Here is an 18,391-nt window from a genome sequence, read left to right as displayed (position 1 = left end):
TATATATTACTTTCAGAAAGAGTAAATTACTTATATTCCACATGAATTTCAACATAATTTAGCAAGAACTTTGTGAGAAGTAGGATTTTCAAAATTGATAAAAATATAAGAGAAAAATTAGGTATCAAGAATTAAGGATTAGGCAGAACCGATTCAGGGGTAGAGTAACAATGAACACCTCCTCCCCAACTTACGACCTACTCGATTCTGACCACCTCAGTCGTACCAAAATTTTGTCTAATTTATTGATATTGAGTCCCAACATCAGTACATAGAAAATTTTGTTTGTAATTTACTTTGAAATGGCTGGCAAGCTTAAAAGTGAGAGTTTTGTGGTGCTGAGAAGAAAAAGAGACACCCATTTTAGATTTTCTATGTAATATTTAAGCATTTTCGACTTACGACCTGGATTTGGGTCAATAACCCTGTTGTAAGTCGGGGAGCAGCTGTATCTGGTGTTCTTAATTGCTGACAGGAAATTGTTATTGATTGATCAATTATTAACAAATTCCGTGCTTCAGCCGGACGCTCCCCTTAAGGCATTCTAACTTTTTCCGGTTATGATGATGTAGGGTGACCAAGCAAGTGTTGATCCCCAGATTCTTAGAGTTCAGCAATTAGTGAGTTACTGTCCTCTTTGTTGGATACTAGTGCATCAGAGGATTGTTCCACCATCAGCACACTCCCAATAGTGTAATCATTTATTAACAAGTGTTAAAAGGGAAACTAGTCCTCCACACCGGTCCATGCTGTACTATTTAAACTGTGAAGCCACATTTAAATACTGTCTATATGTAATTTTTTTTTCTTTTCACCAGATGCTTCGGGCAATCAATGCACTGGATGGGGGTGAAAGCGCCTCTGGGCTTCCATCTGCTCTCCCAATAGACCCATTGACAGGTCGTATGCTGCTCATGCCATATTTTCCTGTGTTGGACCCATCTTGACAGTGGCAGCATCTCTATCTTTTAAGGACCCATTTATAATTCCATTGGCAAGTGCAGTTCTGTAGTATACTGTATAGTGTAGTGTTAGTAGCTTTCCACTGGAAACTTAACATTTCTTTCAGAAAAAATACAATAATAGAATATTCTGTGGAAATCCTACCATTAATTAAACCACTTAATTACCCTGTGCTACCATAAAGTCTTTTCTTGATCCATTACTACATATCATAATTTCCTAAGTTTATTCCTGTTACTCCTGTTACTACTTTTAGATCAACAGAACTCTGTACTGTACTATATTCTTATTCTATCTTAAAGGTGATTGAGTGTAGAAATATTTTGAAGAGGACATACTTTGTCAGTAACATTACTCTGTACTTAGGAGACTATCACACTTTTTTAGTTTTCCTCTAACCTCCAATTCTTTTTTGCTGTTCTTCAGCAGGTTTTCCAAATGTTGGACAACTCCCATACATTTGGATTTCCTCCAGCTAAGCTTGACGTGTGGCCAGGGTCATATGAAACTCTTTACTAACTCTTTATTTTAAATAAAACTGTTCATAATCTTTGCCTTTAAACCTGGTAAAATTTTAAGCAATAAGCACTATGGTGAATATTAACAGTTTAATTATTACAGTAAACCCTCGATAACTTGACACATATTTTGCTCTGGCCTTGCCGAGTTATCCCAAATTCTGACTTATCGAGGCACTTCCCCCCCTCTTACAAAATACAACAATAAAAAATTATCGACCCATATATGTGTACTTGTAATTACTAAATGTAAAAAAGTAACACTTACCAGAACTGCAGGCAAAGAATGAAGCATCATAGTAGGTGACACAGATGCATGGAGGTAACACAGAGGTATTATTGGACCAGAGGCATAGTAGGTGACACAAAGGTATGGTAAGTGACACAGAAGCATGGTAGGTGACACAGAAGCATGGTAGGTGACATAAAGGTATGGTAGGTGACACAAAGGTATGGTAGGTGACACAGAAGCATGGTGGAGTGACACAGAAGCATGGTGGGTGACACAAAGGGTATGGTGGGTGACACAGAAGCATGGTAGGTGACACAAAGGTGCATGTAGAGTGGCTACAGAAGCATGGTGGGTGACACAGAGAGCATGGTGGGTGACACAGAAGCGAGGTGGAAGCATGGTGGGTGACCTAGAATGTGGTGGGTGACACAGAAGCATGGTGGGTGAGCACAAAGGTATGGTGGGTGACACAGAGCATGGTGGGTGACACAGAGCATGAGTGGGTGACAAAGTATGGTGGGTGACACAGAAGCATGGTTGGGTGACACAGAGCATGGTGGGTGACACAGAGCATGGTGGGTGACACAGAAACATGGTGGGTGACACAGAAGCATGGTGGTGACACAGAGGATGGTGGGTGACACAGAAGCATGGTGGGTGACACAAAGGTATGTTGGTGAGCCTGGGAAGGCATGGTGGGTGACACAAGGTATGGTGGGTGACAGCAGCATGGTGGGTGACACAGAGCATGGTGGGTGTGACAAAAGGTATGGTGGGTGACACAGAGCATGGTGGGTGGCACACACAGGTATGGTGGGTGACACAGAGCATGGTGGTGACATGGTGGGTGACACAGAAGCATGGTGGGTGACACAGACATGGTGGGTGAGCACAGAAGCATAGTGGGTGACACAAGAAGCATGGTGGGTGACACTGAAGGAAGTATGGTGGGTGACACAGAAGTATGGTAGGTGACACAGAAGCATAGTGGGTGACACAAGGTGTGGTGATTGACACAGAGGCATGGTGGGTGACAAGGTATGGTGGATGGTGACACAGAAGCATGGTGGGTGACACAAGGATGGTTGTGACAGAACATGGTGACACAGAGCATAGTGTGGTGACACAGAGCAGTGGGTGACACAGAAGCATGGTGGGTGACTAAGGTGTGGGGTGTTGGAAACTGGTTGGGTGGCCTGGGTGTAGTGGGTGACACAGAAGCATGGTGGGTGACCTGGGAAGCTTGTGTGGGTGACACAGGAAGCATAGTGGGTGACACAAAGGTGTAGTGGATGACACAGAGGAGCATGGTGGGTGACACAAAGGTATGGTGGGTGAGCCTAGGAATTATGGTGGGTGACACAGGAAGCATGGGTGACACAAAGCATGTGGTGGGTGACACAGAGCATGTTGTGGGAGGGCTGTGCTGGAAGGCATGGTGGGTGACACCAGGCGTGGGTGACACAAGGTGTGGTGGGGTGACACAGAGCATGGTGGGTGGGAAGCATGGTGGGTGGCTACAAAGGTATGGTGGGTGACACCAGGGCATGGTGGGTGACACAGAAGCATGGTGGGTGACACAAGGTGGAGTGGGAAGCATGGTGGGTGACCCTGGGGTGTGGTGGGTGACCTGGACATGGTGGGTGACACTAGGGGACTATGGTGGGTGCAGGCATGGTGAATTGACCCGGGCATGGTGGGTGGGCACAGAAGCATGGTGGGTGACTGCATGGTAGCAATGTGGGTACACAGAGCATGGTGGGTGACACAGAAGCATGGTGGGCACAGAAGCATGGTAGGTGACACAGTTTGCTGAGACAGTGTAGAGGTGACACAGAAGCATGGTGGGTGACACAAGGTGTGGTGGGTCGACTATGGTGGGTGACAGAACTATGGTGGGTGACACAGAGAAGCAGCAATGAGTGGGAGCACAGAGCATGGTCAAAGTAAGCATGGGTGTGTGTGACACAGAGCATGGTGGGTGACCTTAGAAGCATAGTGGGTGACACAAGGTATGGTGGGTGAACACAGAGCATGGTGGGTGACACAGAAGCATGGTGGGTGACACAGAAGCATGGTGGTGACACAGAAGCATGGTGGGTGACAGCATGGTAGGTGATGGTGAAGCATGGTGAGGCACAGAAGCTGGTTGGGTGACACAAAGGCATGGTGGGTGACACAGGGCATGGTGTGAGACATAGTACAGAGCAGACCTAGTAGGTAGGAGAAGGTTACAGAATGGTGGGTGACATTGTAGGCTATGGTAGGTGATACAGAACATGGTAGGGTGACTAACAGAAATATGGTAGGTGACATTAGAAGCATGGTAGGTGACACATAGCTATGGTAGGTGACATGTACAGTAGTATGTAGGGTAGACATAATAGCTAGGTGACACAAAGGCATGGTAGGTGACATAAGAAGCATGGTGAGGTGACACAGCTACGGGTAGGCACATAGCTACAGTGGGTGACACAAAGGCATGGTAGGGACACAGATGCATGGTGGACACAAAGGCATGGTAGGTGACACAAAGGCAGGTGGACACAGAAGCATGGGTAGGTGACACAGTGCTATGGTAGGTGACACAGAAGCATGGTGGGTGACACAGGCTGGTGGGTGACACAGAGGCATGGTAGGGTGACACAGGGCATGGTAGGGACACAAAGGCATGGTAGGTGACACGAAGCTATGGTAGGTGACACAGAGCATGGTAGGTACACAAGAAGCTATGGTAGGTGACACAGAAGCATGGTAGGTGACACAGCTAACAGAGGTGACACAGAACATGGTAGGTGACAGAAGCTATGGTAGGTGACACGAAGCTATGGTGGGGTGACACAGGATGGTGAGGTGACACAAAGGTACAGTAGGTGACAGAGCATGGTAGGTGACACAAAGGTATGGTGAGGTGACACAGAAGTTTGTAGGTGACACAGAGCATGGTAGGTGACACAGAAGAATGGTAGGTGACACAAAGCATGGTAGGTGAATAGGGCTATGGTAGGTGTGACACAGATGCATGGTAGGTGACACAGCTTGAGAGGTGACATGTAGCTACGGTAGTACACAAATGTATGGTAGGTGACACAGAAGACAGTAGGGTGACACATACTGTAGGTGACAGAGGCATGGTGAGGTGACGGTAAGTAGCACAGTAGGGTGACACAGATGCATGGTATGATATAGCTAATGGTAGGGGCACACATAGCATGGTAGACACAAAGGCATGGTAGGTGACACAGGCATTGGTAGGGACACAGAGCCATTGGAGACACAGAACATGGTGAGGTGACAAGGCATGCAGTCACAAGGCATGGTAGGTGACACAAGATGTACGGTGACACAGAGTCATGGTAGGTGACACTAAAGCTATGGTAGGACACAAAGGCATGGTAGGTGACACAGAAGCATGGTAGGTGACACAGGCTATGGTAGGTGACACAGAGCATGGTAGGTGACACACAGGGCCATAGAGACACACGGGCTATGGTAGGTGACACAAAGGTATGGTAGGTGACACTGTAGCTACGGTAGGTAAGACACAGAAGCATGGTAGGTGACAATAGAAATAAGAAGTGGTAGGTGACACAGAAGCATGGTAGGTGACACAAAGGCATGGTAGGTGACACAGAGCTATGGTAGGTGACAGAGACAGTAGGTGACACAAAAGGCATGAGGCGTAACACAAGCATGGTAGCACACAGGCATGCAGGTGACACAGCTGGGCATGGTAGGGTGACACAAAGGCATGGTAGGTGACACTATAGCTAGTGAGGTGACACAGAAGCATGGTAGGTGACAATAGCTACTTGATAGGTGACACAGAGGCTATGGGAGGTGATTAATAAGAGCTATGGTAGGTGACAATAAATGGCATGGTAGGGTGACACAAGCTATGGTAGGTGATACAAAGGTGTGGTAGGTGACATAGTATGGTAGGTGACAGAAACATGGTAGGTGACTACAAAGGTATAGGAGACAGAAGCATGGTAGGTGACACAGGCATGGTAGGTGACACAGAGGCATGGTAGGTGACACAGAAGCATAGTAGGTGACACAAAGGTATGGTAAGTGACACAGAAGCATGGTAGGTGACACAAAGGTATGGTAGGTGACACAAAGGTATGGTAGGTGACACAGAAGCATGGTAGGTGACACAAAGGTATGGTAGGTGACACAGAAGCATAGTAGGTGACACAGGCTGGTAGGTGACACAGAGGCATGGTAGGTGACACAGAAGCATAGTAGGTGACACAAAGGTATGGTAAGTGACACAGAAGCATGGTAGGTGACACAGAAGCATGGTAGGTGACACAAAGGTATGGTAGGTGACACAAAGGTATGGTAGGTGACACAGAAGCATGGTAGGTGACACAAAGGTATGGTAGGTGACACAGAAGCATGGTAGGTGACACAGAAGCATAGTAGGTGACACAGGCTGGTAGGTGACACAGAGGCATGGTAGGTGATGATGCAGGTGGCCAGATATGCCGAGATTTTCCCAGATAATTTAATATGCAATATGCCCAGATAATTTGCGGATTTTTATTTTGTGGTCCTCTGTTATTCACGAATGACACCCTGGGTGTACCCAAGAATGTCTGTGGGTAGTTTTAAAATTGCTGGCATTTTTGCGGCTGGAACAGGGAGCCATTCGTTCTAGAGATAGTAATTTCCTTTACCTGTATTGCATATACAGTTAACCCTCACTTTACGCGGTTAATGTAACCCGGAGGGTCCCGCGTAAAGTGAGAAACGCGTAAAGTGAATAACATAACATATGGGATTAATTGAAATGGAGTCCAGGCCGATCCCCAAACTCCACTTTTTGACGACACACAACTATGTTGTAGTAAAAATATTATCTTAACTTTATGATGGTATGCACACACAATGAATAATTAAGAGAAATATCAATAATATTAGGTTTTTTAACACTTACATTAGTAGAAAAAATGGCTGGGCACACGGGGATGGGCGGTTGGTTCCGAGGCAGAGGGCAGATTATTGGCCCTCACCTGTGTCACTTGTATCAATTGTATCACTATCCACCACAGAGGCTTGCAGGGCCTCTTTGTCAAACTCCCCAAAGTCCATATAAGTCCATATCCTCACCATAATTATCACTATCACTGACTTGGGCCGGCTGTGGTGGGTGGCGGGTGAAGAACTGGTAATGTTTTGATGACTGGGCGACCTTGTGCGCACCATGTTCGCGCAGCTTACACAACATGGCGGATGGCGGGAGGTTTGGATCCAAAAATGGCGCGGCTCGCCAGCCGCTCTCCGCGTAAAGGGGTACACGCACCGCGGAATGTGAGCATCCTGGGTTCCGGCAGGGCACCGCGTAAACGTGGAAACGCGGAATGCGGGACCGCGTAAAGTGAGGGTTAACTGTACTGTATGTGTGTGTGTGTTTGTGTGTAGACACACACATACAAATAAATAATAATGGGAAAATCCTCTCACAAAAGTAGACTTGAGGGTAGACTCACATTTTTTATAAATTTGTTTCTGATTACAGGTGCTTCCCGACTTAGGACGGGGTTAGGGACCCAAATCCAGGTCGTAAGTCCGACATAGATTAAAATAAAAATCTACAATGAAATACAGTACAGTAAAAGTAATAAATAATGAGGAATGGATACAGTACAGTAAAAGTAATAAATAATGAGGAATGGATAGAGTACAGTAAAAGTAATAAATAATGAGGAATGGATACAGTACAGTAAAAGTAATAAATAATGAGGAATGGATTCAGTACTGTAAAAGTAATAAATAATGAGGAATGGATACAGTGTGATTCAGCACTTACCTTTAATGTAGTCAGCTGAATGCACACGGGGCCCCCATAATTTTCTATTTACAGGATACATGGAGACTATATTAATTGGATGAAGCAGAGGAGACAGGGCTGGGTGGGTCATCAATGTTGCTTTCTTCAGACAGGTTTATGTACTGTGGAAATTTGCTGGTTGAAGGTATTGGATCATCTTGAGGGAGTGAAGAGGCAGCACTGGTGGGGTGTGAGGAGACAGCACTGGGGGATTTCTTAAAATAGATGTCCAATTTAGACTGCACAGTTTGCTTTTTCTTTTCATCATAAATTTCCCTGTAGCAAGCAAGTGCATCTTGGATCATTCTGTCAATTTGGCAAAACGCTCATAATTTTAATCCATGCCATCAAACATTTGCATCCCTTTATTAATTGTAGCAAATGCCTCTGCCATTTGCTTCACTGAAAACTTTTTGGGGGTGCAGCTCCTTCTTCTACATTTAGACTGGCTTCTTCCTCTGCATCTTTGTGTGCTTCCAGTTCAATGAGATCTTCGTTACTAAGCTCTTCTGCTACACTTTCATGCAACTGTTCAACATCTGCATTATCAATTTGTAACTGAAGCTGTTTACCTAACTCCACTATCTTTTCAGGACTTTCTTCCATATTCCATTCATGAAATGTTTTGTAGCCTGGTCCCATGCTGCACTAATGTTCTTTATACATGACAAAACGTTGTACTCCTTTCAAATCTCTCTGAGCGTTTTCTCACCTTCAGTAGCAGCAACAGCCTGAGCGAAGGTCATACGTAAATAATATGCTTTAAAGGCAGCAATAGCACCTTGGTCCATGGATTGGATGACAGAGGTATTGTTAGGTGGATTGTACATTACCTTAACATCAGGGTGCATGTCGTCCAGGTGTGGTGGGTGTCCCGGAGCATTATCCAAAATCAGCAAAATCTTGAATGGAATCCGTTGTTGCAGGCAATACTCCTTGGCTCGAGGAATGAAAAAATTCATGAACCAATCCTCAAACAATACAATGGTCATCCAGGCTTTCTTGTTACTGTGATAAAACACTGGCAGTGTGTGCTTGCTGACATGTTTAAAAGCCCTTGGGTTCTTTGAATGATAGATCATGAAGGGCTTTAGCTTGAAACCAGCAACATTCCCCCACAACAGAAGTGTAATTCTGTCCTTGAATGCCTTGAATCCTGGCATTGTTTTTGCCTCTTTGTGGATGTATGTCCGCTCAGGCATGGGCTTCCACAATAATCCAGTCTCATCCACATCGAATATTTGCTCAGGCAAGTAATTTCCTTCCATAATCACTTCATCTAACTCCTCCTTAAAAGCTTCGGCAGCACCAACATCAGCACTAGCTGCCTCTCCACCCACCTTAACATTATGTAAACTGTAGCATTTTTTAAATCTATTAGACCACCCATGACTTGCTGTAAAGGTTTGCTCATATTCATCTCCTGCCTGCTCCTTCAGGCTTTGGAACAGGCTTCTTGCTTTAGCCTGTAAGGTTAAAAGGCTTAAGGATACACGCTTCTGTATTTGGTCTTCTATCCATATCACCAATAATTTTTCCATATCGTGAATAGGACCTCGTCTTTTTTTCGAAATTATAGTTCCCTTTATAGGTGTTGTTCCTTTCACTGCATCATGAATACGTTCCTAGTCCTTCAGAATAGTGGATATGGTCGAGTGTAAGAAACCTGGGTCGCGTGAGATTGTTGCTACAGTTTTTCCATTCTCATACTGCATTATTATCTTCATTTTCATCTCAAAAGTAATTGCCTGTCTCTTTTCCTTTGGAGCACCACCAGCACTCTCACTTGTACGCTTTCCAGTCATTATAAAGTCAATTAAATACGATAATAATGTAAGTTCACAGCGCGATCAGTATAGGATATGATAGCCAAACACCAACAAAGCGCTCTACTGAGTGGGAGCTGTACCCACGCGGTGACCCAACAAGCCACGCTCTTGCCCAGGACAGAAACGTTTCAGTATAGAAAATGCGCGCGTCATTTGAAAAAAATTTTGGTCACGACTGCGGCGGTCGTATGTACGTACGGTCAGAGCAGGTCGTAAGTGCGGATTGACGTAAGTTGAGTCAGTCGTAAGTCAGGGACTACCTGTATTTGTGAGAGGATTTCCAATTATTTTTTTATTTGTATGTGTTTTGTGTGTGTGTGTGTGTAGACACACACACACACACACACACACACACATATATATATACAATACAGGTAGTTCTGCTATAACGCGATAATTGTGTTCTTGTAAAATATCGTGTTATAGAAAATCGCGTAATAGAAATAACAGGGCTTATGGAGAAAATAGGGTTAGGTGCAGATTACTCGAAATCGAAAAAATTTAGTAGTTAGCCATACACAAAGGATAGCACAGTCTAAATAAATGTTATATTCATATCTAATAATGAAATCATACAGTAAATATAACACTTTACTTGATGGGGGAGAAGGGTGATTTTGAGGTTGATAAAATCGAGCTTCTCTTCAAGTGTTATATCCTTTCTTTTACGATCATCACCGGGAATTCTATCACCAGAACGCTTCTTGTTGATATTCTTCTTTACAATATTCACAGTTAATACCACAAAATTGGAGAAATAGTAAGAGAAAATCGCGTTATAGCAAACAAGCGTTCGCGTTATACAAATATCGGTCCTAATTCATAAATCGCGTTAGAGCAAATTCGCGTTATCAAAACACGCGTTATAGCAGAACTCACTGTACAGGTAAAAAAAAATAGTTGTCCTAAGGGCAAACACAGAGGGAATATACATTTCTCTGTACACAAGTAAAAAAATTAACACACACACACACACACACACACACACACACACACACACACACACACACACACACACACACACACACACACCCACCCCTCGTTCAGCAAATTTTATTCGCGTATTTGGCGATTCGCGGCCATTTTGAGAACCTAACTCTTGCGAATTTGAAGGGCATGCTGTATCTCGACATTTCCCGAGTTATACTATAATATATTCCGAGACCATATCCGTGCCAAGTTATAGTATATGAAATGCTGAGTTATCGAGGGTTTGCTGTATTTACCTGAAGATTAATAAACTGTTATTTGATTCCTGTTTACTTATATACCAAAGACCTTCCCTACTGCATGGTGCATCAGTTCACCAGAATGGCAATGAATGTGCATCAGCATACCTTATGGAATAATGAAGCAGAAGCTTCTCTTATTGTCAAAATAAGGGAATACCCCACTAGGGAAAAACTGCTGATGCAGCCTTCCCTCTTTAGTAGCCTTTCATCCGTAAGAGTTATTCCATGTTTGTTGTTATGGTTTGAAATTGGAGATGGACATATGTGATAGTCCTTTCTCAAAGGTGGAGTAAATCTTACCGGAGGCTGGAGGAAAATACACAATTGTGGTAGCCCATTTACTTACTTACTTTTTTCTTTTTTCACCCCTTGACTGTAGAATGTAGGGGGCATGTGCCTCTGTGAATGAATGTACATAGAAAAAGATTGTTTTCCATCATGTTTCTTACATTTTATACCAATAAATGAGTGAAATGTTATGTTACCATAAACCTTTTTTAGCACCATCATTACATGTAAGCACTGTAGAGAAAATTATTGAGAGAGTTAAGACTAATAGGGTTTGTGACAATTATTATATGAGGTAGAGGAAATTATTTATTTATTTTTATGAATAGATATGCTGTACTGTAATGGCACAGAGGATGGAACATTTGTGAAATTTTTCCTTGATTTTATTTAGACATAAAATTGCATACAATTTAAAAGTGTCTTTAATAGCTGTACCATTTCTTTTCAGGGAAAAGAACGTGCAGTCGATGAGGTGAAGAGAAAGTTAAGTGGAGGGAATAAGAGTGATCACCTGCTGTTGGTGACTGTGTATGAGGAATGGGAGCGTGCATGTCAGCACCATGATGACAAACATTATTGCTGGGACAAATTCCTCTCCTCTGCTGTGTTCCATCAACTTAAGTATAGATATCTGTTCTTAAGTATTTTCATACATAAAAGAATAGTGGATTGAATATATGTTTTTTATGCAGTATATTGTGGCCTATAAGTCGAACTGGTGTATAAGACGATCTTAATTATTTCAACTAAAACTGTTGATCTAGGCCTATACAACGCAGTTAAGTCGACCCCCTAAACCACAGTTTGAAAGCTACGTCCTCGGTGTCATCTAAACTTACAAACACTTACTTTTAAACAGCACTCGCAAACAAGTTTTACTTAATTGTAGCATTTTCAAAATGTTAAAATATCTTTTTGGTGTTAACTACGGTTTTCTTACAAACAAATGTTACTGGGGCACATGAATGTGATATAAACAAATCACAACAATACAGTTCCTTCAAGCGTATAAATATTTGAGATGCAGTGGTCCCTCGGTTAACGAACAGTTTGATTAACGAAATTTTTTTTAACGAATTACCTCCCATTAGGATCTTCAATTCGGTTAACGAACAAAACTTCAATTAACGAAATTCTTACGACAAACACATTTTGTTGTGAGCAGCAGCTGATGGGCTAGTCTGCCAATTCAGTAATCTGTTCTATGTTCACATTCATTTCCAGTGGAGGAATAAATATCATGAAAGTTGTGCTCTTTAATATTTTTGCATTTTTTTATATTAAAATTTTTTGTCATTTTAAAATTTAGTTAACATATTGATAATATATACAGTACAGGGAACTAGTTTTTTGTGCGCCCATCAGCCACTTGACTCGGCCACCAGGCGTCAGTTTGGCTTTGTTGACAGTCGAGTGAACATCAATTTTGTTGGTGTCTTGAATATTTTTGCATTTTTACATTAAAATTATTGGTCATTCTGAAATGTAGTTAACATATTGGTAATATATAGCGCAATGCAGTGTTAATTTAAATAAAATAATCTTGACTTACACCTTGTGAACTTAAAATTTTATTGGTGAAATTACTGCATCAAGCATGGGTCACCTGAAAGGTGATTTCTCCTCCATCCCCACTTGTTTCTCTTCTCCCTTCTCCTCCACCCCCACTTCTAATTCCCATCATCATCATCAACCAGGAACATACAGACACACCTTAAAGTAAGTGCACTTCACTGCATTTTTTTTTACTTTGTATGTACATTTCTGTGAGCTGGAACCAATTACCCAATATCCCATTGAAACAATGGATTCGGTTAACGAAATTTTCGGTGAACAAACGACTGTGGAACGAATTGTGTTTGTTAACCGAGGGACCACTGTACACCGTACACTTGGTGAGTAATGACAATTTACTTTTACTGATAATTTATTATTACATAATCTATATATTGACAAGTAAATTTTTTCAAACTTGATAGCAAAGCATGTTGTACATTTTATTGACAGTACAGTAGAACGTCGATATAACACAAGATACGTTCCAAGAGAGGTCGCTTTAAACCGAATTCGCACTAAATCGAAGTGTTGTTTCAATGGAATAATTTAGTTTGGTACTTGAGAGAAACACAAAATACTAAAAAGACTGAGAGTCTACCCAGATGCACCTCAGCCCATCTAGAATAAACAAAACATTGTTTTTTGTAGTATTATGGTAAAACAAACACTCATAAATCATCACAGCTAAAATTGTGGGACATGAAATGGTGTGTTTACTAGCAATCAGCTGATGGGAAGATGAGGGGGAGGTGAGGTGATATGTTTGATAGTTGCTGCCAAGGTCTCGTGCTTATTTATTTATCTGTCCTTAAGAGTGACCTTAAGTTTTCTCTTATAAAATGTCACTGAACTGACCTGGGAGAATATAATTAACATTGCTGGAATTCTTATAAGAAAGTGATTAGTTTGAATATACAGTGGTCCCTCGGTTAACGAGCACAATTTGTTCCAGAATGATTAGTTTGAATATACAGTGGTCCCTCGGTTAACGAGCACAATTTGTTCCAGAAGGTTGCTCGTTAACCAAAACCATTGTTTCAATGGGATTTTGGGTAATTGGTTCCAGCTCACCGAAAATTGCATAAAGTCAACAAAAAAGGTAGTAAAGTACACTTACTTTGAGGTGTGTATGTAGAAGGCTCCTGGATGATGATGCTGATACGAATTTGAAGTGGGAGGTGGAGGAGGAGAAGGGAGAAGAGAAGTAAGTGGAGGTGGAGGAGAAGCATTTTACTGCTTCTTGGAAGGTGAGTCACCTTCCATGAAAATGTCAGGAACCTTTGGACTGACAGATTCTCCAGCAGAAACATCCTCTCTCCTTCTTGAAGTGGAAGGCTGAGGGCTAGCATCTGTTTCCCGCTGCCTTTTAGTGAAGAAACTGTCAATTTTTGTTTGGGGCATCTCTCCTCCTCATCATTAACTGATGTTTGAAGAAGGAGACCACTGTGTCCTCAACATTACACAGAACAAGTTCTGCTTTTTCCATATTAAGGTGTCTTGAAGCCAGTTTCCTGAACTTCTCCCAGTAATGAACAACATCTTTCAAATCTGAAGTTGACATATGGTCATCACTTTCCTTTTCCTCCTCACCACTGTCAGCCTCTAACATCTCATCCAGTTGCTGCAAGTCTTTAGGAGTAAGTTCCTGCTCATGAGACATCACAAGCTCTTCTACATCATCCTCCTCCACTTCAAGGCCCAATGACTGACCAATGGACACAATCTCCTTGTCCAACTCTGCTTCTTCCTCAAATCCCTCAAAATCATGGACTACTGATGCCACAGTGCTTTCCATGAAGAATTGAGGGATCTAGTGGAGACTTCTTGCCATGAGGGCACAATCAATTTTACAGCCTCCAGGATGTTAAGTTGTTTCTTCCAGAACTGTGCCAGTGTTAGTTCACCTCTTGAACATTTTCTTCATGTACAGCTTCTTAAAGTTGCTGATCACATTCTGGTCCATTGGCTGTATGATTGATGTAGTGTTGGGAGGGAAAAACAACACTTTCACAAAATTAAATTGAGACTCCAAAGTGCTGGCAAGTTCAGGGTCATGACCAGTGGCATTATCCACAAGGAGAAGAGCCTTGGTGGTTAGGTAGCTCTTGACAGAAGGGCAAAACACCTCAACAGCCCATTCATTAAAGAGCTGTCTTGTCACCCATGCCTTACGGTTGGACTTCCAATAAACTCCAACCTGTCTTCTTACCACTTTTTGTTGCTTGATCACCCTGGGGTTCTCAGAGTGGTAGACAAGCATAGGCTTCAGTCGGAAATCCCCTGAAGCATTGGCACCAAGTAATAGAGTGAGACGGTCTTTCATGGGTTTATGCCCAGGTAAAGAGGCTTCATCTCTGGTGATGAATGTCCTTTTGGGCATCTTTTTTTCAGAACAGCCCAGTTTCGTCCACATTGAACACTTGCTGTGGAAGATAATTTTCTTTATCCACCAGTTCTTTAAATTCCACTAAAAATTTTGCTGCCCCTTCTTTATCAGCACTGGCAGCCTCTCCATGCCTAACAACACTAAAAATGTCACTTCTTTTTTTAAATTTTTCGAACCAGCCCTTGCTGGTCTTAAACTCTTCAAACTCTGTGCCTGAAGTACCAGGTTAATCTGCCTTTAAATGTTCGTAAATCTCCCTGGCTCTTTCACAAATAAATTCGGTCGAAAATGAATCACCTTTCATTTGTTTTTCCCTAATCCATATGAGAAGTAACGTCTCCGTTTATGCTATTAGGGATGTACCTTTAAACACCCAGGTAGATTTGTCTCTCACTTTCACTTCCTTGAGTTTGTCTTTCTGTGCAAGAATTGTCGACACAGTTGATATCGACATGCCATATTCTTTGCTAAGCACATTTATTCTAATGCCATCTTCATATTTCTTAATAATTTCCTGTTTCACTTGGATTGAAATCGCCTTTCTAGATTTCTTTGGACCCATGCTGGATTCAATAACAATTTCACCACTTAAATTTTAAGTTTAATTGCTATAAATAAAAAATATTTTCTTTAAATCAACACTGCACTGCGCTATTTATCATCAATATGTAAAATAAATTTCAAAATGACCAATAATTTCACTGTAAAAACGGAAAAAAAATTTATGTTGGAGAGAGAGTGAAGCAGCATGTTACTGCCACTGACAAGACACAGAGACTAACGCCTGTTTGGTGACTAAAAATTTTAATATAAGGCTTAAAATTATTGAATAGTACAAACTTCTTGATATTTACTAAAATAGTAAGGAATTTAAGCCCGAGAACCGATTAATGTATTGGCGGACTAATACGACAGCTAGTGAGCAAGTGAAAACATGTGGAGGGGCACTTGTAAGGAATTCGTTAATCGAGGGATTGCTCGTTAACTGAATTGAAGAATCTTATGGAAGGTAATTCGTTGACCGAGGATCACTGTGTGTGTGTGTGTGTGCGTGCGTGCGTGTGTACATATACATACATACATACATACATACATACATACGCCGGTTAACGTCCTAGATACGTTCTTGGAAACGTGATGTTGTCCGATCATCACATAAACTTTGTATTTATACTTACGTGTATGTGGAATACTATATACGTACATATACACTTTTACTCCTAAATCATTATTGTAATATGATTCATGTGATTAATTTTTATCTCTTGTGCAAAATACATGACGTTTATATTAAAATTATTCACTGTTTTACAAGGATTCCAGCAATGCTGGGCAGATGGGGGAGAGGGAGGGAGGGGGCGTGGGGTGGAGGGGAGCGGGTGTGAGGTAGTATGTTTGACAGTTGGCCCAGGTCTAATGCGTGTTTATTTATCAGTTCTTAAGTGACTAGGATTCTTTCTTATAAAAAGCCAGTGAAATGACCTGGGTGAATATAATTTACATAGCTGGGATTCTTGTAAGATAGTGATTAATTTGAATTTAAACATGCTATAACTTGCACTAGACATAACAATTTTAGTACCATAATCAAATTGGTAAATGTACACTCCAGCTTTGCACTAAGTTCATTTATTTCTTTTACTTTTCTTTTAGTATGGTGTGTGCATGTAAATTTATGAAAATAAATGAAGAAATTTGTCTAAATCTACCCAAAAATACAGTTGAAAAACTTTACATTATAAAATGTACACTAATGTACTACAATTTTTATCTCAAGCAAAATATATGACGTTTATATTCAAATTAATCTCTGTCTTGCAAGGATTTCAGCAATGCAAATTATATTCTCCTATAGTCTGAGATATTATATGAAAAACTTAAGGCCTAAAACACCACGCTCCCTCACGTGGGGGGGGGGAAGCGATATGATTTGACAGTTGGCGCTGAAGGCTTGCGTGTTTATTTATCATTCCTTAAGAGTGACTAAGCTCTTCTCATAATTTGCCACCCAAACGACCTGGGTGAATATAATTTACATTGCTGGGATTCTTTTAAGATAGTGATTTATTTGAATACCTGTACTGTATAAACAATCTATATTTGCAATAGACATAACAATTTTAGTACCGTAATCATTTAGTACATGTACAGTACAGGTTTGTTCCATTGTTAACCGAGGGACCACTGTTTTGCAGTGTACTTGTACTATACAATATTGACTAAATTCACTAGATAACGTACACAACTAATGGTTGGTAAAACTTGTCAAGTAAGTGAGTGTCAAGTCTGTCAGTATGAGTGGCACGTGTGAGTGCTTGTGTCCCCCATCATAGGAGTCCGTTTTCTCTCAATTCAGGACGCCTGAGTCCTCCGTTTTCTCTCTTAATCTTCTAGTGCACCAGAGACTTCGTTATTTCTTAGTAATGACACACAATTTGAAATTGCAACCCCAATTGCAACTGGGGTTGCAATTGTTGAGGCAACTAGATTTGTCTGATTACAGCAAATGTGTATTTGTCAATTTGTAAGTGAAAGATTTTATCCTCAATAGATGTACAGTCTGCTCGGAATGTTAGATCGTGTGCTGAAAAAATATTGATATTTGCGATTATGTTATATAAATAAAGTCAAGTAACACTTACCACTTCAATTAATACTTTGTAGTATTTCCTCTGCGCTTCAGACAGTCTTTTAGCCTTCGAGGAACACTGTCAGCAAGGTTTTGCAAGAGGTCAGGTGGCAAGTTAGCCCAGGTATCCTTGATGGCTGCCTCTAGCTTCGGGATTGATGATGTGTCGCGCAGACGACACTTAACAATGGACCACAAATTTTCTATTGGGTTAAGATCTGGGCTACTGCCAGGCCAGTCATTAAAGAAAGGTACCTCACAGTCTTTGAGCCACTGTATGACACTTTTAGCGGTGTGGCATGGGGCACCGTCCTTCATGAAAAGGCTTGCCTTAGCTTTATCAAATGATTCAGGTAAGAAATCACTGAGCAGTTCAAGATAGTTGTACTGATTCATCATCTGGTTCTTAGGGAGGATTACTAGTTCACCAACACCATAATACGTAAAGGAAGCCCAAACCATAAGCGAGGCAGGGTGCTTAACAGTCTTTACAGTGTACTGTGGGAGGTGTGCGTCTGAGTGGGGGGGGCGGTACACCCTCCCTCCATTACTCCCAGTCACAGAAAACGTAGCCTCATCCGACCATAATACACTCCTCCATGTCTCGAAATCCCACACTTCATATTTCTTGCAAAATTTCACTCTATTTTCCTTCTGTCTCTTTGTCAACAGAGGTTTACGGCGGGCACGAAAGCTCTTAAATCCCAGGTCATCGTGCAGGGCTTGTTGAACACAACGTAACGAGACGTGACTCAAAAGATGGGGGTTTCTCTCTTTCACTTCACGTGCTGTGAGTGAGGGATTGGACCGAACTTGTCGAGAAATAACCTTAAGTGTCCGTGGAGACAATTATTTAGGCCTACCAGACTTAGATAATGGAGCTGGTAACTCGTCCTCTCCAAGGTCACGGAAACG

At 41.8% G+C, this 18,391-nt stretch overlaps 1 protein-coding gene across 1 annotated transcript in view; it reads left to right on the top strand.

Moving 5' to 3' along the window:
* The window catches only part of LOC121865327 (ATP-dependent DNA/RNA helicase DHX36-like), a gene marked incomplete at its 5' end in the record, with an annotated part of 109,839 nt that overhangs the window by 45,946 nt on the left and 45,502 nt on the right, over nt 1-18,391 (top strand). Inside the window, 3 exon segments of the mRNA XM_042364666.1 lie at nt 819-912; nt 915-994; nt 11,353-11,525. Coding sequence (XP_042220600.1) covers nt 819-912; nt 915-994; nt 11,353-11,525 — 347 coding nt within the window.

This window comes from Homarus americanus, unplaced genomic scaffold (assembly GCF_018991925.1).
Source record: "Homarus americanus isolate GMGI-L3 unplaced genomic scaffold, GMGI_Hamer_2.0 scaffold37359, whole genome shotgun sequence".
Classification (NCBI taxonomy): domain Eukaryota; kingdom Metazoa; phylum Arthropoda; class Malacostraca; order Decapoda; family Nephropidae; genus Homarus; species Homarus americanus.
The sequence above is the reverse complement of the archived record's forward strand: the minus strand, read 5'-3'. Positions and strand labels throughout refer to the sequence as shown.